This window comes from Phascolarctos cinereus, unplaced genomic scaffold, assembly GCF_003287225.1.
Source record: "Phascolarctos cinereus isolate Bilbo 61053 unplaced genomic scaffold, phaCin_HiC Scaffold_726;HRSCAF=1367, whole genome shotgun sequence".
NCBI lineage: Eukaryota > Metazoa > Chordata > Mammalia > Diprotodontia > Phascolarctidae > Phascolarctos > Phascolarctos cinereus.
The window spans coordinates 374053085-374076957 of record NW_027556098.1 but is presented as its reverse complement, the minus strand read 5'-3'; the positions used below and the strand labels follow the sequence as shown (position 1 = coordinate 374076957).

Below are 23873 nucleotides of genomic sequence, written 5' to 3'. Positions count from 1 at the left end.
TAAGTGATTTGCTCAAGGTCACACAGCTAGGAAGAGTCTAAGGATGGATTTGAACTCAGGAAGAGGAGCAGCTAGGTGATACAGCAGATAAAGTGTTGGAACTAGAGTCATGAAGTCTTCTTCCTGAGCTTATCAACTGACTGACTGACTTTCTTTCTACCGCCAGCACTTAACTCATTCTGGCACATAGTAAGTACTTAATAAATGTTTGTTGAGTGACTAACACTCCATTTTTAAACAGCTAATCACTAGCAAGTCCTTCTTTACATTACTCCTATATCTGCCTCTAATTTCCACTCTTTGGTTCTGACATCTGCAGCCACTACAATTAAACTAATCCTTCTCCTACATGGTAGCCATCCACATATTTGAAGACAGTTCTTATGTATTCTCTTAAGTCTTCCATTTTCCATGGTAAACATCCCTGCTTCCTTTAACCACTCCTTTAATGAAATGATTTTGAGTCCCCTCCCCTTCTTCCCTACAAATCTAGTCTCCCTTTCCTGGATCCATTCCATATCAGCAGCATCGCTCCTAACATGTGGTGCCTTCCTTCCCTGCTTTCTTTGCACAAGTGGAGGACTGTGGGTGTGGAATCTTGCCTGTCCTGTCACAGATGCATGTGACATTATTTTATTGAACTGCTTTTGTTAAGTCTTTGTAAGAAAAGATGTCTCCCCACCCAGGAGGGGAGCTGGAGAGGGTTATATTCAAAAATAAAGGTGATGTAACAACAAAGGCTATTAACAAATATGACTTTTAAAATGTGGTACCCAGACCTGCTACAAGTTTCTTTTGTTAATTGTGATTTCCCCCCAAACAAGTCATCAGTAATGGGAAGTGGGGGGGGGGGTTGAGTCTCTAACTCACCTCCCAGTGCTTTGAACACAGTGCCTGGAACACAGTAGGTGCTTAATAAATACACATTGACTGACTCCCAAATGCATGACCCCCAATGTAGGAACAATTTATGCCCCTTGTGTTCAGACCTGTGCTACCCTAAACTGGGGACACTTAACTTGCAATCAGGAGACCAGAAGGGGACCAGGCTCCTGCCCTCAGCACAGGGGGCTGTATGCTTTGGTCAGTGGGGAAGAGGTAGAGAGAAGCGTCTGGAGGTCCACGTTCCTACTGCCTCCTTACTCCTCATCTCGGATTCGGCGACAATCACTGCGCATCTCTTCCTCCTGGAGACAATGGCTCACGCCAGCACCTCTGGACTTTTTCTTATTGAACCAGAGGAGAAAATGATGCTTCTCTCTTCTTAAACTGTCAGTCTCTAGTAAAAAGACTACGCTCCTTCCCAAACTGTCAGTCAGCCTCCAGCCCCGCCCCTAAGCACGTTAGTCAGTTTCTGGCCACACCCTTCCACAGCTGTCCCTCAGGGTCTGCCCAGTCCCTCTCCATCCCATAATAACGTTCTGGTTCTTCCTCTCCCCAAGCTGTCAGTCGGCTCCCGTCCTTCTCCATCCTTCCCCCACAACTTCCATTCTGTGTCCTTCCCCGCCCCAAGCTGGCAGCGTCCCCGGCCAGTCCCTCCACCAGTTGTCAATCACTTCATTCCGGCCCCGCCCCCTTTCGCTGTCAGTCAGTCAGTCTCAGGCCCCGCCCCGATCATCCCTTAGTTCTTCAGCCCCGCCCCCTGCCGTTGATGGGCGGTTGGAGCAGGCAGCGGCTGAGGAGCCGGAGCCCCGGCCTCCTATCATGGACCTTCCCGGGAGTCCCGGGCCCAGCGAGCCCCGCCTACCCCCGCAGCCCCTGGGCCGCCCGCCCCACCGCCCCCGCAGCCTCCGAGACCTGGCGCTGCTGGTGGCCGTGCTGGGGGCGCTGCTGGCCGCCGCCGCCCGGAGCTACATGGGCTCCAGGGGGGCCCAGGCCGAGGCGCTGCGGGTCAGGCCCGGCCTGGGGGAGGGGTGGGGAAGGGACCGCGCCCCCAGCCCCGCCCCGAAGAGCCCTCAGCCCCGCCCTATCCCCCCCAGGGTGGGATGGGGGAGCTAGGAAGGGCTATTTCTAAAGAGGACCTGCTGCTGGCCACATCCCCCAGGAGGGCGCACGAGAGGGCATCGGTCCACTGTCCCTAACTGCCCAGTGGCCAGACACAGATCTCCCTGGGGCCGTGCTGGTGGAGTGCCCGTGACACAGTCGGGATGTCAGTCCGAGGTTCTTGGGAACTGCAGCACACGAGCGGGGAGGCCTGAGCCCCTCTCACCTGCGCCCTTGCTCCAAACAGGACGCAGCCCGAACACCTAGGAAGATCACGTTCTTCTTCTCCGCTTTGGATGTGAACAGGGACATGTACATCAGCCCTGAGGAGTTCAAGCCCATTGCTGAGATGCTGAGAGGTAGTGGCAGAGCTAGGGTGGAAGGAAAGGAAGGGCCACAGCTAGACCCAGGTTTACTAATCCCCAGTCTAGTGTTCTTTCCAAGACTCTCTCTCTCTCTCTCTCTCTCTCTCTCTCTCTCTCTCTCTCTCTCTCTCTCTCTCTCTCTCTCTCTCTCTCTCTCTCTCTCTCTCTCACTCTCTCTCCCCCCTTCCAAACAAATCTCAATCAATCATGATTCCTCCCTAGAGTGGAAGATAAGGAATTAGAAATTCTTTTCATCTGGTACCAGATGACAGATGACTTCCTGCGAAACTGAGGGGCAGTGATTTGCACAAGTCCGTACAGCCCCCACCTGCCCACCCAGGAGCAGAACAGATTATTAACACATTTATGTCCTATAGTGGTAATGCCAGTCACTGACTTTGAGAAGGCCGAGGAGTCGATGAAGGAGGAGAGTTCCTCTCTCAAAGAGGAGAAGCTGACTATAGTAGCTCGATTTCAGCCCCTGCTACTCAATACCATGTCAAACAGTAAAAATGGTTTCAAAGAGGTGAGTGGGGGCATCGGGGTGGAAGGGGGAGACTTGGAAGGTGGAGGCAGGGATATTAGCTAGAAATATTAGCAGAGGTGAAAGATAAGAATTCAGGCCCAAGAGGTGCTGGATGAAGGGCCAGACTGGGCACTGTGGGACACACAGATTGTCCTGAGCTAGAGCAGACCTGAACTCACATAGAACAGGGAAGTTCCTGTGTTTCTTGACCAAGAGAGTATGAGCAAGTAGTATCCCTTGTGTTCAGACTTCTGCTCCTAAATTGAGGACAATTAACTTGCAAGCAAAAAACCAGAAGTAGACCAGGCTCCTGTCCTCAGCCATGCTTTAATCAGTGGGGAAGAGGTAGAGAGAAGTGTCCGGAGGCCCCAAAGCTAAGGGACACAGATCAGCCAAGAATCTGTGTAAATAGTTGAGCCAAGATGGGATGGTACATTGTCACATGCTCTAGCAATGTTTCAATTGCTCAAAACATTTCTGGACTCTTCTATTTTTTAAAATTTTTTTTGTTTTTAGGCAATTGGGGTGAAGTGACTTGCCCAGGGTCACACAGCTAGTAAGTGTCAAGTGTTTGGTCTAAGGCCACATTTGAACTCAGGTCCTCCTGACTTCAAGGCCAGTGCTTTATCCACTGCACCACCTAGCTGCCCCTGGACTCTTCTTTAGGAAGAACCTTTAAAGCCAGATTAAGAATCACAAAAGAAAATCCATTTTGTTACTTCATAATCATACCAAGTTTTTTGACCAAAAAAGCAATACTTAGCTTGATCATCAGACTTGGCTTCCACTGATTTGGAGTGTTTTTCCAAAAAATCAAATCTGTCATAAACAAAGAATAAAAATTTTGCTCCAAAATCCAAAGTGGAAAAGGCAGAACAAAGACAGCAGAAGGGGGATCCCTTTCTCTTTGGAAGGGAGGGGCTTCGCTGTTTTAGGTCTGGGTTGAGAGGTTGGCTGTAAACTGCAGACATTTCATCTGCTCCAGGCCCTATGACAGAAGAGGCAGGCAGACCTATGATCTGTCCTACCCCAAGACTCAGTACAATTCCTTAAAAAAGCAGAGTGATAGGGAGGCTGCCATGTGTTTAGTACCTAGCATGTGACCAGAACAGGGACAATGAGATGGACTATGAGAGTTTGGTGCTCTGCCTCCTCCTCCCCTCACTAACAAACCTCTCCTGAGCCCTCATACATGTTAACGAGCTGCTCTTCTCCTGGGAGGGTTGTGTGACCTTATGCTTGTCTGTTCCACTGTGGGGAATACCAAGTTGAAGACAGGGAACCCACTGGGAAAGATAATTGGTAATACGAGATAGTAATCTGGACCCAAACTACCTTTGTAGCCCTATCACTAATAATTCTCCTTCATGCAGCCTTCATTCCAGTAGACTAGACCAACAATAATAATAATAATAATTGACACCTATATGTTAGTGTAACTTAGCTTTTATATAGTACTTTAAGATTTGCAAAGCCTCTTTTTTATTTGATCTTTTAGGTGCTACTTTTAGCCCCATTTTGCAGATGAGGAAACAGAGGCTTAGCTTAAATGACCTGCTGCCTAGTGTCACACAGATAGTAGTATCTGAGGCATAATTTGAACTCAGATCTTCCTATGCCCAAGACAAGCACTCTCTCCATTATGCCCCCTAGCTTCCTAAAGAACCTCTGTGGTATAGGCGATACAAAGAAATCTTAGACAAAGAGAAATTGTGACTTTCCCATGGTTCCATGGTTTAGTAAATACAGCCAATACTCAAAGTCCAAGTCTTTCTACCACATCATGCTATTTCCAGACCCCTAAACACGAACTATATATTCCTCAGTATGCCTTTGTTAATGCTCTTCTCTTTGCATAGAATATCCTTGCTGAATTTCCGTATGTTGAAATCCTATCTATTCTTTCTGAAACCCAAAAAATGACATGTCCTCAAGATTTCATGGCCTCCCTTCTCTAGCATTGTGTTTGTATCTTATCTAATTTCTCTTTCAACATTTTATTATAGTAAATTAGGTGGGTTTGCATTTTTTTTCATCTTTATGGGATAATGGGAAGAGCACTGGGTTTGGAGTCAGCACACCCAAATTTGAATCCAGGGGGAGGGCTCAGCTCTTCTAGGCCCAGGTTGACCAGGGGCTATTGTAGCAAGCAAGAGCCAGCAAGCTAAGATTAAGGCTGACCTTGGGACTGATTTTCCATTTGTTGGGCTGGTACTCCCTGATCCCAGGGTCCTCTGTGATTTAGGATTAGAAAACTCCTCTTGGCCAAACTGTAGAGGGACTATATGGAATTGAGGTAATAGTAGGAGATCCCATTCTGCCCCCATAAAATTCCTGGTTATCATACACACCAATTTGGGGCAAGACTGAAAGGGGACAGGTCTAGCCAGCCCAAATCCTTTGTTCAACATTGCTGCCCTTTTTGAATAACAAAACTGATGGTTTCCTTACAGATATTAACAATAGTTGCAAAGTATATATCACTTTAAGGTTTACAAAGCACATTATAAGTCAAGTCAATAAGCATTTATTAAGCACCTGCTTTGTGCCAGGCCCTATGCTAAGTGCTGCAGACACACAGAAAAGCTTCCCCACCCCCCAAAAAACGAAACCAGACCTTGTTCTCAAGGTGCTCCCAGTCCATTTGGGAAGAAAACATATAAACAATTAGGTATGAGCAAAAGAGACAGGATAAATTGAAGATAATCTCAGAGGGAAGGCGCTAAGATTAAGAAGGCGGGGGGGGGGGCATGCAGAAGGAGGAACTTTAGCTGAGTCTTGAAGGAAACCAGGAGAGGAAGAAGGAGAGTTCTAGGCATGGGGGACAACCCAGAGTAGGAAGATATGTGTTCCAAAAATAGGAAGAGAGTCAGCGTCACTGGATCTTAGATTACATGCAGGAGAGTAAGGTGCAAGAAAGGTAGGGAGGAGACAATTTATGAAGAGCTTTAGAAGCCAAATGGCAGCTTTTACATTTGATGCTGGAGGTGAGAGGGAGATGCTGAGGTTTAAATGGGCAGAATGTGAGGGCACAGTGACATAGGCAGATCTGTTCTTTAGGAATGTGAATTTGACGCTGGATGAGGGTGTACTACAGTGGGGAGAGACTTGAAGCAGAGAAACCAACTAGCAGGCTGTTGGCAGCAGTCCAGACATGAAGTGAGGTGGGCTGGTACCCTCATTTGACCAAATGGCATCAATGCAGAGGACAGCAGGCGTCTGAAACTAGCTAAACCAGAAGAAGTGAGGTTTCCTCCAGTCCTTCATTTCCTCTGATGTGGGTCTATGCTCTGGAGAATATGTATTCTTGTACCTCTTTTCAGTATAATTGCCTCAGAGGTCTAACCTCAACTGCATCCTGGTTCACCATCTTCTACCTGCTGCCCTTTTCCTCCAGATTTCTGACATCATCCTGTCTGGGCTAAAAAACTGGACAGCCCCTGCATTATCATCCAGTGTGTTCTCTGTCAGCCAATTCAAAGCTTTCCTGCCTCCAAGAAATGATATGGAACTGGGTGAGCCCTGGTGGATCATTCCAGACGTAATGATTAATGAGACAGGTGCACACCTTTCTGACAACCGCTTCTATCCACCACCTCCCGAAGGCAAGGAGGTAAGGAAAGAACCTTAGGTCCTGCCTGGGACCAAGTCCTATACCTAGTGTTTCGCTTTCCCTGTAGCTGGGAAATCAGATTTGGAGAAGGTAGGCTAGATTAGATTGGATTGTGTCAGACTTGGAGGAAAAGGTTAAGGAGTAAGGCTTGAAACAATCCAATTCAATTCAGCCCACCTTCTAAAAATCTTATTTTCCAGCTACAAATCCCATCTCCCAGCTATTCTGAACTTCTTTCCCTAGACCATCAAATACATCAGGGCCACCATCTCACCTTTTTGTCTCAAATTTGATCTAATGATTCAGAGCCAACTTCTCCCCAGCCTTGAAATAAATAGACCAGATCTGAGTCCTTCTTAACTTAGATGCTCGTCCTATTATAGCTCAGGCCTAACATTAGCCATTTACTGTCCCCAGCTGTCCCGGAATCAAGCTCCAGGAATTGACTTGGGGTGGCTTAGCATCAGAAGAATAATCTCCCCACTTCTACACTAGTAGTGGCTTCCCCTGAGCTCGGTTCTTCAACAGTTCTCAGGGATTTGGTGTCTTCTAGGCTTCAGATGATTTTCCCAGCTCAAGGATCAAGGAAAGGAAGAAATATCAAAGTCTTTCAAGATAGTTTCTCCTCAATATACTGGAAAGTGGGAAGGGGGAACAAATTCCTCACTACCTGGTACAAATGTATCATTGTCACTTCCTCTTGTCAAACCCAGGAGGAGAAGGGGGCCAAGTGATCTAGGCTTTTACCTCCCACAGGTCATCATCCACAGACTGCTGAGCATGTTCCACCCAAGGCCCTTTGTGAAGACCCGCTCTGGGCCCCAGGGCGCAGTGGCCTGCCTCACAGCCATCAGTGACTCCTCCTACACTGTGGCTTTCAGGTGAGCACTTCTTACCTGTGGCTTTCCTGGACAGTAAAGGAGAAAAGAGGCAAAGCTGCAGCATTGCGGGACAGGGAAGCAGAATGGTTATAGGATGGAAAGCAGCTAATAGCTTCAGTTATCAGACTGATTGTCCCTTTTGGAGATCATCTAGCCCTCTTCAGTTCAACAAGCATTAAGTGCCTACTATGTTCCAGGTACTATGCTAAGTGCTGGTAATATAAATACAAAAATGAAACAATCCTTTACCTCAAGGATCTTATATCCTACTGGGGACAAGGGAGGCAGAAAAAGCATGTAAATAAGTAAATGTAAATACCTTTTGTAGAAAGAAGCACTTGAACTATCTCTTTAAGAAAAATTTTATTGACATTTTTAACATGACCAAAACTTCTCCCAGTTTCCCTCCCCATCCTTGCCAGAGAGCCATCCTATATAATAAATATTTCTGAAGAAGAAAAAAGAAAAAGAATCAGCAAAGCTGATCAATACATCTAAAAAGTCTGAAAATATGTACAACGTACCACACCTGTGGATCTCCCACCACTGCAAAGGAGTGGAGTAGGGATATCATCTCATATCCCTCATATCCATCAGGTGAAGGTGAGGAGGGAAAGAATTCCAAGTATAAGATACACCTTGAGCAAAGGACTAGATGTAAAAGATAGAATGTAGTTTACTGGCAATATCAACAAGGTGACTTGGGTTGTGGTATACAGTAGGTGAGGCTAAGTACTGTATAATCAGCCTAGAAAGGCAGGTGAGAACCAGCATGTAGAGGGCTTTGAGTGCCAAATAGAAAAGTGACAGTGACAGTATTTTATCCTGGAAACAAAAGTCACTGAAGAAGCTTCTTGACCACAACAGTGACATGATTAGGCTTGTACCTTACAAATATCAATTGAGTAGCTGTGTGAAGGAAGGACTAATGAGGCTGGAGGCAGGTAGACCAATAAGGCTATTGCAGTGATGCAGCAAAAAGTGATCCAAGGATCCAGCTGAGATAATGGCCATGTGAGTGGAGGAAAGGATATGTAGATATGAGTGATTATGTGAAAATAATATTGACCATGCTCAAAAGTTAACTGGATTTCGGGGCGGAGGAGGTGAAGAAGCGAGGATGATTGCTAGATGTTTCAAACCTAGAGGACTGCAAGGTTGATGGATTTCTTAATAGCAATAGGAAAGTTGGAGGAGAAGTGGGTTTAGGAGAAAAAATAATACTAAGTTCTGCTTTGGACATGTTAAGTTTGAGATGCCCATCGAAGACCCAGGTAGAAATGTATAGTAAGAAGATGGTTATAAGGAACTGGAACTCATTTGAAAGATTCAAGAGTCATTTGCATATAGATGGTCACTGAGAATTGATGAGATAATAAAAAGAAGGAACATAATGAAAAAAGAGGAGAGCCCAGAGAAGAAGCCTGGGGTACACTCCCACCTGAGGGGTGGGATACGGACATGGACAGTGATCTTACAAAGGAAACTGAGGAGAAACAGGTGATTAGACCAGCGTAATGGTGTCACAAAAACCTAAGAAGGAAAAGAGTATCCAGGAGGAAGAAGTGGGCAATAGTGTCATATGGTCTAGAGAGGTCAGGAAGAAGGGGAAGTCATTAGATTTACCAATAAGCAGACCATTGGCATCCTTGGAGAAGAATCTGCTTTCTTTTGCTGCTCATGTGACCCCAGAGCGGCTGAAGCTGATAGAGGTTTGAGTACAGGAAAGCTAGGAACTATCTGTTTTGCTCTTTTGAGAGGCTGAAAGGAAGTGACTGGCCCTGAGGAAGTTTAGGGGTTATCTGTGACAACACTCACTGGCCTGGCCCCTGCTGCCTAAAGGCCAAGTGTGTTCCAATGTGGACTGGGTCCTCTAGTCTCATGAGCTGACAAGAGTTGAAGTGTTCAATGCCTCCATCCTACCAGCAGGTGGAGTTAACTCCCTTCTCTCTCTCTCTCTCTCTCTCTCTCTCTCTCTCTCTCTCTCTCTCTCTCTCTCTCTCTCTCTCTCTCTCTCTTGCTTTCTCCCTCACTCCCTCCTTCCTTCTCTCTCTCCTCTCCTTCTCTCCTTCTTTCTCTCCTTCTCTCCACCTCACTTTCCCCATCTTGTTTCCCACTTCCACACAGTGGCTTTCCTCCTTCTTGCTCCATTGGATTCTCCCTCCTTTTACATTCTCTGCATTCGAGCTCTTCAGGCCTCTCTACTCCCCTTTTATTCTACTGCTTTATTAAAGCCTTCCTGACTACTGCAGCCCAAAGGTCACAGAATCAAAGATTTAGAGTTGAACACATCCTTAGAGGTCATGGAGTTGAAGTTCAATCCATTTATTTTACAGATAAAGAAACTGAGGCTGAGAGAATTCTTGCAAGTATTAGTATTCCCATCCCCCCACCTGGAGATAAGCACTTCTTGCTCCCTTCTCTTTCTCTTCTGGCCACAGGATCCATGCCGAGTTCCAACTCAACCAGCCACTCCATTACCCTTTCTGGTTCTGTCCAAGCCAGTTCACCGGACACATCATCCTCTCCCAAGATAGCAGCCATGTCCAAGAGTTCAAGCTCTTTGTACCCAATGAAAGGTAGGATCCTGTGGTAGTGAAGGCATAGAAGAGAGGACCCCATTGAGTAGAGTTTGGGGCTCTGGCTTATGACCTGGGGGGCAACTGTTGTCAATATCCCCTTTCAGTTCCCTTTTTCCCATCCGCAGAGCCAGTCTCCTGGAGGATAAAGAGGAAGCCAGTGGACTGAGGGGAGGCCACAGTGTTTACAGCCCCAGATAGACAACTTGCATTACATTGGGACCCTGGGGTAGAAAAACAGGGCTGCTTGGCAACACCAACCTGTCCTTTCTCCATTCCTCCTTCCTCTAATGCTCCTCCTGGTCTGTATTCAGAGATTGATTGAGAATAGGGGAGATGCCCTCTAGTCTACTAGCTCCAATCCCAGATCTATAAGCTCTAATGGGTTCCCACACTCAGACCCTGACTTCAGAAAATCTGGACGGGGGAGCAGATAGCAACTAAGCCTCTCACAACCAAGGAACAGTATTTTAGCCCAAAGCCATATATGCCCACCTTTCACTGCTCATAGTCAGGATAACAAGGGGATCTAGCTCAGCCCCTGGTTTTATTTTAGTATGGTCTTTGAATCTCCCTCTTCCTTCCTGCTGAAGGAGCATTCCTTTCTTTACACATGCTCATACTGTGGCCTTCCCCTCTGCTCTCTGAAATTCCCTTCCCACGCTTTTAAATGTCTCCATTCTTAGTGCTTCCTTAACCCCCATAGCTATTGCCCAGCTAATAGTATTTCCATAGCTGTCACCTTCAACTCTTTTCTCATTCAGAATTGTAAGGAAAAAGTTAGTATGGAAGTTAGTATGGAATTAGCATGGAAGAGTGGGAAGAAGAGCCTCCCATACAACTACTTGGTGGGGCTGGGGAAATGTCATCCTTTCTCCCAACTAGACCAGACTGTCCTCAAAGCCAACACCACTCACCCTGCCCTGCCTCCCTCACTCCTCAACTATTTTTGCTCCAAATGAAAATATTCCTAATTACAGCTCTGACCACACTGAATGAGTGAATCAGGCCCACCACTGCCCTATCCTCAGTATACAACCCTTTCCTAACATAGCGCTTATCCCATCAGGTCTGTGAACGTGGGTATGCAGTGGTTGTATGGGCCCCTTAGGAATCCAAATGTGGACCTTGGTTATCTCCCTCAGGTATGTCTATGTCCTTATATCTTTCATTTGGAACCAGGCCTGACTATACTTTTCCCACTGGTCTCCTACCATTATATTCCCAATCCTAGGAGGGTTCCTCTGGTTATGCTAGCCCAGGCCTATTATGACGAAGACAGGAGGGTAGGGCTATTCGCCTGCCATCTTTCCTTTTATGGATGTAGAGTGATGACGAAACCCAAGGAGAGGGCTCCACAAGCTTACGCTGTGTGAAGGCAACTGAATATTTACTAGGAAGTTCTCTATGTTACTAATAATCAGTAATAATAATGATAATAGACCCATTTCTATAACACTGAGGTTTACAAAGTGCTTTCCCCACTACAACTCTGTGAGGTGGGTAATTCAAATGTTGGTATCTCCATGTAGAGAAGAGGAAACTTAGACTGACAAAGGTTAAGTGATTTTCCGATAGGCACAGGGGTAAGAGGAACGGGAGTCAGGACTCCAACCCAGGTGCCCTAAGGAGGACTTCTCTTCCCACTCTTCCATATTAAGAAGAAGCCTGGTCCACTGGCAAATCATAGCTGTGGCGATGGTGGTTCATCCACTCTCTGAGAACTGCAGAATCATAGTATCCAACCTGGAAGAGGACTTATTGGGATCACCTAGTCCAAAGCTGACATTTGAGCAGTGGAGTAACTAAAGCTCGGAGAGAGGTCAAGGGAGTTGTCAGAGATCAAAGAACTCTTGGGCCATAGAGCTAGAACACAAATCCAACTCACACCTTTGGACTCCAAGAAGGGTGCCCTTTCCACTCTATGCCATGCTGCCTCCAAAGCTTCTCTACCCCTTATTTTAACTCTGTGTGTATCTTTCTGTTTCAACTGTTTCTTGTAAACAACATTGTCAGATTCTGGGGGGTTTTTTATTATTTTTTTATTTCATTTTTTTTTGGCTAGGCAGTGGGGTTAAGTGACTTGCCCAGGGTCACACAGCTAGTAAATGTTATGTGTCTGAGGCCAGATTTGAACTCAGGTCCTCCTGAATCCAGGGCTGGTGCTCTACTCACTACACCACCTAGGTGCCCCAAAGATGCTTAAATGACTAGATTCTGGTTTTTAAATCCATTCTGCTGTCCTCTTCATTTTAGGAGTAAGTTCATCCCCTTCACATTCATAGTAATGACTGCCTCTATTCTGTTCTCTTATACTTAGCCTTCTCTTTTTAATTGTCCTCTCTTTGAGTCTCTTTTGCTTCTAACGACTACCTCCCTTAATCTCTTCTCCCTCCTATTCCTCCCCACTTTTTTAAAATCCCTTTCCCTCCTACTTCACTGTAGGTTGAGAAGAATTTCTAAACCTAATTTCTATTCTTCCCTACTTGAACTAGTCCAGATAAGAGTGAGGTTCAAGTGTTGAATGCTCCACCCAACCCACACTCACTGCTCCCTCCATTGTATAAACTCTTTCTTATGTGCCCCATTTATAGGAGATAATCTTACCCATTATTCTTCTCCCTTCCCCTTCTCTCAGTGTTTTCCTCTTCACCATCCTTCCATTCTTCTTTTGAGATCACCCAAACATAATAGAATCACACCCAGGCTTCTAATTAGATATCATCTAAAACTAAACTATTGAAAAATAATTAGTATTACTATTGTGTTTGTCCTACTCAGCCACTCTTTATTCACACTGCTCCATTCCCGGGAATATAACACAAGATTTTCTTCTCTCACAAATTCCCAAGATAAACAAGAATAGTTTATAATCAATCTCTCCTCTGTCCTCTGATATGCTGCTACCGCCCTAGTGGATAAATCATCTGTGTACTTTTCACAAGTGTTGTGTTCCTTGGGATGGTTAAGCTTTTACTGCCCTTTCTTTCCCAGATGGAGCTGGAGGCCTCCGGCCCTTCAGTGCCATCTGTGATCCAGGATGAGAAAAGCAATGAGATTGACAGCTGTCTGCCCTCAGAGGAGGCTGTCCAGTTTGAAATGGAGGACATTGTGTGGCAGCAGGAGCTGAGAAGGGAGGAAGCTGCCCAGCAGCTGGAGAGGGCTATGTATGCCTTCAAGAAGGTGAGGGGTTTTAAAGACAGTAATTAGCTATAGCTTGCAAGGCTGCCCTTTCCAGCTTTTGGTGCTCCCAGGCTAGAAGAAAGGAGCTCTTGGAAAGAGGGGAACATTGTTATGGGAAGAGGTTTAGAACAGGAAGTTGAGGTCCTTATGGTTCAATCCAATTCAACAAGTATTTTTTGAGTGCCTACTATGTGGAAGGCATTGTGCTAGGTACTGGAGATCAAAAGACAAAAATGAAGCAATCCCTTCCCTCAAGAAGCTAACATTCCACTGGGAAAGACAATAAGCTCACAGATAAGTAAATACAGATAATTTGAGGAGGAAGAGAACATTGACCACTGGAGGGTCTGGGGAAGATACCACAGAGGAGATAACACTCAAGGTGAGCCACAGGGATTTCCGGAGATGGAGATGATGGGACAATTGGGCTTGAAGGCTAGCTTATCCAAGTAGACAGAGGCAGAAGATAGAATACTGAGTTCAGACAATAACAATGTGATTGAAGGACATTCAGTTGGTCTGAAATAAAAGGCGGATAAAGGGATGTAACATGATTTAAAGAAAGAATGAGAGATTGGAACCAGATTGTGGAAGGCCTTAAATAACAGACTGAGAAGTTCATATTACTTCTCCGTTTCAGAGCTCTGTGGGGTGGTTGGCAGCTTCCCCAGGGAAGGGAGTAGAGACCTAGCTAAACATGCAGAGCCCTTGTGATGTGAAGTGTGGTTTTTACCTCACCCTGACCTCCCTGCTGCCAACCTCTATAGAGTCAAGTGCCACCACTCCCCACCGCTGCATCCAAGGGGACCTGAGCCTTTCTCTCCATGTTGGCTGTCCCCTAGGTCCAGTACTTACCTTTCACCAAAGCTTTTGACAGAGCTAGAGCTGAAAATAAGCTGGTACACTCAGTCATTCTGTGGGGAGCCCTAGATGACCAGTCTTGCTGAGGTGAGGAATCTGGCCAACTCCTGGTAGAGTCCCATCCCATTGGTCAGGGACACTGAAAAGCATGGAACTGAATTAGTCTCTCCTCAGAGCAGCTGAGAATTAAGAAATTCTTCTTAACCTACAGTGAAGTAGAAGGGAAAGGGATTTAAAGGGGGAGGGAAATAGGAGGGAGAAGAGATTAAAGGAGGTAGTAGTTAGAAGCAAAAGAGACTCAAAGAGGGAACAATTAAAAACCACATGGCGTGAGGGAAGGTCTCATACCAGACTCCCTGGATGGAGATATAGGGAATTCAGTGGTCAAAATGAGAAGTAGGGCAAATAAGGGGTTTCTATGCTGGGTCCCAAAAGGGAGACATTATAACTCTCCTCTAATATAACAGACCACTATTATTTCAAGCCATTTCCCCTAAATAACATCCTACTTTCCCCTGAACAGGTTCAGGACACACTCTTCGAGAGACTGTCCTAAAAAATTCATCAATCCTCACCCTCCTCAATGAGAAATTCATCAGCACTTGGTCCCTTTTGGGGGACCTAGAAGAGATATTGGTAAAGAGAATGGGAGGGAGCTGGGATTCTGGGAGAATATTCTGGAGGTGCCTCAAATCCAAGAACTGGGATAACAGGCTGCTCTCCAACTGTGACTTCCTCTCAGAATGAAGAGAATGAATTCTATAAGAAGCTGGCTAAACTGCAACTGGAGAAATACAGGTTCCCTGTGGAATCACTGGTCTGCCTACCCAATGGGACAGTGGTTTGTGCCTCATCCCAATCCATCTTCCCCTACACCCTGCTGACTCAGTTGTGACCATTCTATCCCCCAAGGAGAATTTGCTCTAGGACCTTTGTATAAAAGAACGCTGGCCTTGTACATGCAGTGAGACATAAGGATGATTAGGGTTTTCATAGATGAAGAAGTGGAGGGATAATGAGCCAAAGTGGGAATGAATATGACCTCTGCATGGGACCATAAAGATTGGGCCTGGTATGGATGGATTGTTAACAGGAGGAGATATACGAGACAAGTTAGGTGGGATCATAGTGATGGGTCCATTTTATAACTCTTTTAAAGTTTGCAAAGTGCTTTAGGGATAAGATACTCAAGAGAGACTAAGTGAATTACCCACAGTAACAAAGCTAATTAATATGTATTAGAGAGGAGGCTGAAAACCAAAACTTTGGAGTGAATTGAGTGTGTTTTTCACTCCACTGCATTAAGAAAAGGAGGTCAGATATATGGTGCTGCCATTGGAGGTATCTGAGCAGGGGGGAAACCTGATGACATACGTGTTTTAGGGAAATTACTCCAGTAGTGTATACACTATTATTGAATGAGGAAAAACTAGAAGAAAGGGACACTTTTCACTGAGCTCTGGCCAAGATTCTCAATTCTTTCCCATCCCATTGGTCAGGGACACTCAAATGCATGGAATTGAATTAGTGTACCTCCTCAGAGCAGCTGAGAAAGTGAGCCCTATGGTGCTGCCAGAGTCACTATACCTAATTCTCTCTTCTCTCCCCCCTCCTTTCCATCCTTCCTCCCTCCCTTTCCCCCTTCCCTTCCTAGGTCAACAACATCCATGCTAATGACTTCTTGTTCAAGACTCCCCCAGAACATCAGGAAAATGAAAAAGTCTTAGCAATATATTCGCCTATGTCCTTCAAATCTCCAGAGATCTATGAAGAATTCCTGAGAGAGGGACTGCTCAGAGCCCAGGCATTTCTCCAGCCCTAAGGCCCCTGTGGGGATCAGGGACTGTGCAAATTCTTTACTCAAAGCAAGCTTCCCCAGTCCTCAGATCTGATATTTCCCTACCCCCTACAACAAGGAGTGTGGATGTGACTCTAAAGTCAAAGTGGTCCTTAGTACATTTCAAGCTCACTGATTGCCATCTCTCTACTAAGCAGCAGCCGATGTCACCCACTTTGAAAATCCAAATAATGACCAAAGATTCCATGTTTCGGTCTCCCTTTTGCAATTCCAGGGCCCTGATGTTAGTGTCTAAATGTAGCAGAATTTCTTCTGGCCATGTGACACAGAGTTGCTGCAGTCCCAAAGAAATTCCCCAAGAGTTTGGCAGCTATCAATGGTTTCTTAAGAGAGCATCACACCAAATTGTCTTTTGCTTCTTGGTGATAACCTCAATTCTCCAGCTTCCCCTCTGGGCCATCTCTAATTACTCTATCCACAGAGACAGTAACCAAGACCAGTGTAACATATCCACAATCTCATTATGTACGTGTAAAAAGTTTTTAATTGTATTTAATATTTCACACAGTTCAGAGATATTTTTGATAGCTCCACTGAGTAGGAGAAAGAGATTCTGTTCCTCCCAGCAACTGTGCCTTATGATGGCTAGATCTTAAATCCCAGACGGATCAAGCTTGATGTCTTCACAGTCTCAACTGGGGGATAAAGTTCCCTCTTCTCTTGATCAGGACTATAAAACGTTCTTCTGGGAATAGGAGTAAGTTCCCTGCCATCATTTCTCTCTGCTTGCTTTGACCAAGTAGAGATGGTTTTATTCCTTGGCCCAAGTACCATATGGCAGTCCTAGTAAGTAGGCTGTGACTATCCTCTGGCTGGCAACTTTCTACCTTTTTGTAAGATCTGGTGGAGGACTGACTGAAAAGAAGAAACTGCAATTTCCGTGGCCAGAACTCAGCCTTTGGATGTTCACCTCCCTCTAAGGAAAATTTTATTTCATTGCATTGAAAATTCTTTGATGGCAAGAATTATGTGTTTCCCATGTTCTCTAAGTACTTGTAAATTATAAAAGCATGTCATAATTAATAAATATTAATTTTAACTTAAAAAATCCAGTATAAGTAGTGGCTGGCTGGCTGGATCCTCAGAAGTAATTAAGAGGGGGTTTGGCTAAGGTTTCACTCTCAGGGTTCCCTCTAGCTCTAAGGCTCCCAACATAAGGAATGGTGTCAGCTGCTAAATTATGTTCTCGACCAAAATGGATCTCTATAATTGGCCAGGACCTGTCAGCTGCACTCTGGAGCCTCATAGCCATGTGTTCAATCTCCTTTCTTCCCCATTCTTGTTAGCTCACAGCCTAACTCTTCTGTGATACATTCAACTTAGGTGAATGCCAGTGTTTTGGTTGTTCATTTTTAAAAATCCAATAAAGTGATTTGGAAAAAGAAAATCTCTTGGAGAACAATTTGGAACTGTGCCCAAAGGGCTATAAAAATGTGCATATCCTTTGACCCAGCAATAGCACTCCTAGGGCTATATCCCAAAGAGATCAAACAAATGGGAAAAGGGCCCACACGTACAAAAATATTCATAGCAGCTCTTTTTGTGGTGGCAAAGAATTGGAAATTGAGAGAATGCCCATCAATTGGGGAAGGGCCAAGCAAGTTGTGGTATATGAATGTAATGGAATACTATTGTGCTATAAGAAATGGTGAACAGGCTGACTTTAGAAAAACCTGGAAGACTTGTATGGTCTGATGCTGAGTGAAGTGAGCAGAACCAAGAGAACGTTGTACACAATAACAGCCACGTTGTGCAATGACTAATATTGATAAACTTAACCCTTCCCAGCAATTCAAGGATCTAAGACATCTCCAGAAGCCTCGTGATGGAAAATGCTATCCACATCCAAAGAAAGAACTATGGAAGTTGAATTGCTATTTTTTTTTCTCTTCTGTGTTGAGTTTTGTTTCATCTTTCTGTTGGTTTTAATTTTTACTTACAACACCACTAATGTGAAAATATGTTTAATAGGAATGAAATGTATAGCCTGTATCAGATTGTGCACTGTCTTGGGGAGAGTGGTGGGGAGGAAGGGGGAGAAAAATTTTAAACTCAAAAGCATATGGAAGTGATTGTTGATGAATCAAAATAAATTAATAAAAAAATTTTTAAAAAATAAATAAATTTTGGGGCAGCTAGGTGGCGCAGTGGATAGAGCACCGGCCCTGGATTCAGGAGGACCTGAGTTCAAATCTGGCCTCAGACACATAACACTTAGTAGCTGTGTGACCCTGGGCAAGTCACTTAACCCCATTGCCTAGCAAAAACTAAATAAATAAATAAATAAATGAATGAATGAATGAATGAATGAATATTCTCTGCCTCCCTCCCCTGCCTCCTCCCCAAGATGATATGCAATCTGATATAGGCTCTACATATACATTCTTATTAAACATATTTTCACATTAGTCATGTTGTAAAGAATTAGAATGAATGGGAGGAATCATGAGAGAAAGAAAAAAACAGCACAAATAGCATACTTTGATCTGCATTCAGACTCCATGGTTCTTTCTCTAGATGTGGGTAGCATTTTCTATCATGAGTCTTTTGGAGATGTCTTAAATCCTTGTATTGCTGAGAAGAGCTAAATCTATCAAAGTTAGTCATCGCACAATGTGCCTGTTACTATGTACAATGTGCTCCTGGTTCTGTTCACTTCACTCAGCATCAGTTCATTTAAGTCTTTCCAGGTTTTTCTGAATTCTGCCTGCTCATCATTTCTTATAGCACAATAGTATTCCATTACATTCATATACCACAACTTCTTCAGCCATTCCCCAATTGATGGACATCCCCTCGATTTCCAATTCTCGGCCCACAAAAAGAGCTGCTATAAATAGTTTTGTAGATGTGGGTCTTTCCCCATTTTTATGATCTCTTTGGGATATAGCTCTAGAAGTGGTAATTGCTGGGTCAAAGGGTATGCACAGTTTTACAGCCTGTTGGGCATAGTTCCAAATTGCTCTCCAAATTACTTTTGAGACTCATCTTACCCCAAAGTTCTATAGAACTACCCTGAGTGATTAGATTTCCATGGCAGAGAGATAAACTTGGAGGTTGATGAAGAGGCAACCCCCTTTCCTTCAGACCCACATGGGCTAACCAATTCATGATAAAAGAAGAGGGCAAAACCCAGATTTTTTTTTCATTTCCCATATCATTCCTTTAGATATTTGCTGCTCCTTTCAGTGGACCAGTGGCCTTAGTCCATCCTAGTTTTGCTGTCCTCTGTGCTGTCTTTAGGGAGAAAAAAAGGAGGAGGAATTAAGCAGAAAACAGCTGTTCAAATAACCTTCTTCCAGTCCAGCACAAAGGAGCAACTCCAACCTACAATAGTCCAAGTCAATCAGTTCATCCCCAGTTAAAATGGTATAATCAAAATAGCAAGCAAAGACTCACCACTTGTGAGCCCATCAAGCTAATCGAGAATTCCACTGACCAATCCCCAACATACAGATGAGAAAACTAATGTCCAATTTGGTTAAGGGGTTCTCATAACGGAAGCATTCTACGTCTGTGAAGGTGAAAAGACCAGCAAGAGAATTCACTGCCCAGAACGAAGACTTCTTCAATATCCTTATCCCCAAAAATCCTTGAATAAGACACCAACAGGAATCTGGGAAGTGTAACTGTCTGATCACCATAAGTAAGCATAGAGTACCTCACTGGGGGAATGTACTCTGAAGCTAGATTACTTGCCCAACAGAAGTTAGACCTCCAATACTTCCTGCCGGGAAGGGACAAACCTCAGAGCTGAGGGAGTCAAAGAAGAGAGACTTCTACCAATCTGAGGCTAACGGTCATTCTCTGGCTGAAAGGAGTACCGCAACAACCAGCTAAGCCCAAGACTAGAGGTTGTGAAGATGGAAACTGCCCACTGAAGACTGATTCCATTGGGTTAACCCATCCAAAAGAGACATAGTCCCTGGAAGAGAGGTGAGCAGCCAGGTAATTGTGTAGCAGTAGCTACCCAGTAGAAAAGCAAACTGCCCAATCTAGCCTGACAGCAGTCTGATGGACAAGTAATCTGCCTCAAACCAGCCCAATAGTAGCTCAGTTCAGTAAAGAACCAAGCTATCAGCAGCCTAGTGACCTGCCCGGCCCAACCCAGGCCAGCTGTGGGCGGACCTGTCCAACACAGATTGCATGCTCTATGAGGAGGCAGTCCAACCTAGCAGCAGAGTGAGTGGGAAAAACTTCACCCTGCAGTCAACTTTCTGAGGATTTCCCAAAGAAAGAACGCCTATCAAGACTCAGCTGTTCCTGAGTCTCCTTGGGCATGGAGTATTCCCTACACATGTTTATATCATTGCACTGAATTCATCCTACGTTATCCCCCCAAGCAGTTTGTAACAGTGGGAGAGTGAACCCCAGGCTGGGAGTTAAGTGTCTTGTAACTACTCTTCTTCCTAGGCTATTTAAGTAAATATCTTTTCTAAGGCCTAATTAGTCTACTTGCTGATTGTTCAGGGAAATTCTGGTAGAGGCTTATAGGCTACAGTGTTATGAGGCAAGCCTACCCACAAGGGGCACCCCCTGAACCAAGGAGGTAGCAGTCATCTGGAGACCCAACCTGTCAGTGCGGTTGGAAGTTAAGGAAGGGGGGGGAGGCTGAAAAGTCATTGAGATATTAGGTAGCAATAGGAATCAGATTCCAGTTTTCATCATCTGACTGCAAATCCACCACTCCTTCCATTAAATCTCTTGCCCTCTCTTTTTCACTTCCTTCCCTTCACTTTTTCTTTCTTTTTTGCCTGTGCCTCAGACCTTCCAGCAGCACCCATTGTTTTGAGAGAGAGTCTGCTAATGCTTAGAACTAGAATTAAAGGGGGGCTATTCAGCACTGCCTGGGTATCTAGGTGGGGGGGGGTGCACCACAATAAATAACGGTGAGTGTCTGGCAAGCCAAGTAGCTCCAAGAATATTCCTCAGGGAAGGAGTGTCCCTGAAGTCTGTCTGATCACCCCACCACACCCCCTATCCCCAGCTTCCTACCACCTCCTTGACCTCCCACCTTCCTCTGGCCCGTTCACCCCAGATCTACAAACTCCCTCTTCCCCAACCCTCTTCTTCCCTTCATTTTTTGTTGTTGTTGTTCTTTTGTTTTGTTTTGGCTAAGCAGTGGGGTTAAGTGACTTGCCCGGGGTCACACAGCTAGTAAGTATTATGTGTCTGAGGTCAAATTTGAACTCAGGTCCTCTTGAATCCAGGGCCGCTGCTCTATCCATTGCGCCACCTAGCTGCCCCTCCCCTTCATTTCTGTCCCCACACTTCTGTGGTCTCCCTTACCCACCAACCCTGCCTTTTCTGTTCTATTCCCGGCCACAACCCCATCCCCTTGATCACTTTTCATTCCCTGTGGGCCTCCCTTCCAATATCCCTACGTTGGTCTAAATTCCATGCCACGCCCCACCCCCTCATTGGTCTCCGTTCTGTTCCATTCCCATTGTCTCAATGGTCTCTGTTCCATTCCTGTGCCCCACATCTCCTCAGTCTCCCTTCCCTCCCTCCCCCCCCTCACTGGTCTCCCATACATTCCATCCCTCCCCATTGGTTTCCGTTCCATTCCATCCCTGCCTCACCTCGGTTCTGTAGGCACTCCTACCCCAGCCCCGGGTCCGTTGGTGTCGTCGGGGCTTCCCGCTGGCCCAACAGAAGTTCCTGCCATGGCTCGACACCGGCGCCCTGGCCGCTGCGCCCGAGAGCCAGCAGTTCGCCCTTCCAGCTCATTTTGGAGACTGGCGCTGCTCCTGGCCCTCCTCTGGGTCGCTGCCACCGCTTGGGGCTACGCGGGCTACCGAAAGGCTCAGACTACGGCGAAGCAGGTCAGACCCGGCCCCGGGAGTGGGAGCCCTCACTGGGGCCATCTGGACTGTGGGCGGTGTCCTCGCGGGTCCCCAAGTAAAACTAGGGATCAGTCCTAGGCATTCGGTGGGCCCAGGTTTTCCAGCTCCTGAGTCGGGGAAGGAAAGGCAACCACCCCACCCCCACCTGCTTGTTCTAGCCCCTTGGGCCCAGCTGTCTAAGAAGCAGGAAGCCCAGAGCGACTTAAGTCCTGCCTCGAACATTTAATGAGGCCCTATATTCTCCGGTAAGTCAGGCAACTTTTCCGAGCCCCAGTTTCATCATCTATAAAATGGGGATAATAATAGCACCTGACAACCAGTGGCTATGATGGTCAAATGAGATCAGGTGTGATCCTGGATAGGTCAGTCACCACTGACTGTCTCGATTTCCTCATCTGTAAAATGGAGATAATAATAGCAACTACCTCCCAAGGTTGCTGCTGGGATAAAATGAGATATCTGCAAAGTGCTTGGCAAACCTTAAAACACTACGGAAATGTTAGCTATTGTTATGCATGTTAAATGCTTTTGAAAGTGGCATTTATTGTTGTCGTTGTTGTTGTGTATCCCCTTGCTCTGACACAGGAGGCAATGCTGAGGGCTCTGGGGACAGAAGGCCAATCCCTGTTCTCCTCTCTGGACACTGACAGGGACCTTTACATCAGCCTGGAGGAATTCAGGCCCATTGCTAAGAGGCTGAAACTCAGAGACGAGAGGTGTATGGATGATGAACATGAGAGAAGAGGAAACATTGTGGCATCACCTTAAAGTAAAGCTTCATTTTCCCACCTGAGGAATAGCTCACCTGCTCCTCCATGGCAGGATGAGGACAAGAGAGGACACATGAGAAAATCCCTGGACTGGCAAAGTGCTGCAGAAATGCTGGAAACCATTATTAATGGTCACTATCACCAATGAGTGATACTCATTGACTGACCAAGACAATGACCAGCCTCCTCAGACCCCCAAGCTCCTTTTGTCATGGGTTTTAGTATGATCTCAGCTGCTCTCAAAAATGGAAGTTCAGATACTTTTATGGTGGCAGTTTACAAATGTGTAAATAATAAAAGCTAGTAGGACCTCATCCTTATTCTTCTCACAGTCATGCTTTGGGAACAACATAAAGGAAAATCTAGAATCCTAGTACAAGAAGGCGATGGACTTCTTAGAGTTTTATGTGGTCTAACTCTCACATTTTACAGCTGAGGAAACTGACCCAGAGATGTAAAAAAAAAAAGTACAGCCAAGGACATCCACCAAATTAACGGCACAGTCCACACTAGACTGTGTGGAAATTTTTTAAATCTTCATAATCATACCCAGATCCAGCTCTATAGTCAGTCAGGCAATAAACATTTATTAACAGCCTACAATGTGCTAAGCACAATGCTAAGCCCTAATGTTTCAAATGAAAAAGACAGACAGTCCTTGCCCTCAAGGAGCTCACAATCTACTGGCGGGGTGGGGGGAGACACACAAAAGGAAGCTGAAAAGCGGGAAGGGGCTGGGGAAGAAAGTACCCAGCATAGAGGCATGGTAGATTTAGTCCAAGGATTACAGGCTGGTGGGAAATGAAGAGATGGCTGCTCTGGGTGCCTTCTTTAAATGGAGGCTTTGGGAAGAGCCCTTACTCCAACCTCCAGCCCTCCAGTGAGAGGAGCAGGGGGTACTGAGGACGAAGAGTGAGCACCAAAGTTGATGGAATCTTGTAGGATGAGATGAGTTTCCTGCTGAGGAGTTTTCCTTTGGTTGATACGCAGTTCAGCCCAAGGGGTGCAAGGAGGCAGGATATAGTCTTTAAAAAAAATTTAAATCTCACAGAATCAGAGAATTTCAGAAAACTCATTGTCTGATAGTCAATAGTCAATACACATGAAGATCTTACTAAATGCCAGGCATGTTGGTAAGTGCTGGAGATAGAAATGTGGAAAAAAAGAAAGATAGTCTCTCTGCCTGTAAGGAATTTACAATCTGATAGGGTGAAAGGACATAGAAAAGAAAACTAGAGGGGGGAGGGGTGGTTAAGGCACCCGACTTAGAGGTCAAAGGAGGCCCCAAGTAGTGCAGCCAATTGACAAATAAGACGAGTGTATCCTGAGCCCCAACCCCTGAAATGGAGATTTTGGAGTTCTCAGCCCTGCCCTCCAGTCAGAAGGGCTGAAAGTATCTGGGAGGTGT

The 23873-nt window shown here is 45.5% G+C and overlaps 1 protein-coding gene and 1 long non-coding RNA gene across 2 annotated transcripts; both read left to right on the top strand.

Annotated features, from left to right (window-relative positions):
* Positions 1-1640: 1640 nt before the first annotated feature.
* LOC110206096 (selenoprotein N-like) lies at positions 1641-18161 on the top strand. The gene is made up of 12 exons (XM_020983149.2): positions 1641-1890; positions 2231-2342; positions 2726-2874; positions 6272-6487; positions 7244-7368; positions 9810-9947; positions 11017-11092; positions 12942-13130; positions 13973-14078; positions 14515-14627; positions 14734-14832; positions 15646-18161. Exons 1-12 carry the CDS (start codon positions 1705-1707, stop codon positions 15811-15813), a joined length of 1677 nt encoding a protein of 558 aa, XP_020838808.1. The 5' UTR covers positions 1641-1704; the 3' UTR covers positions 15814-18161.
* Positions 18162-18230: 69 nt separating this feature from the next.
* Positions 18231-22779, top strand: LOC110206098 (uncharacterized). Its single transcript, XR_013482508.1, has 2 exons — positions 18231-21674; positions 22281-22779. It is a non-coding gene; the product is annotated as an uncharacterized LOC110206098 (long non-coding RNA).
* The last annotated feature ends 1094 nt before the right edge of the window (positions 22780-23873 follow it).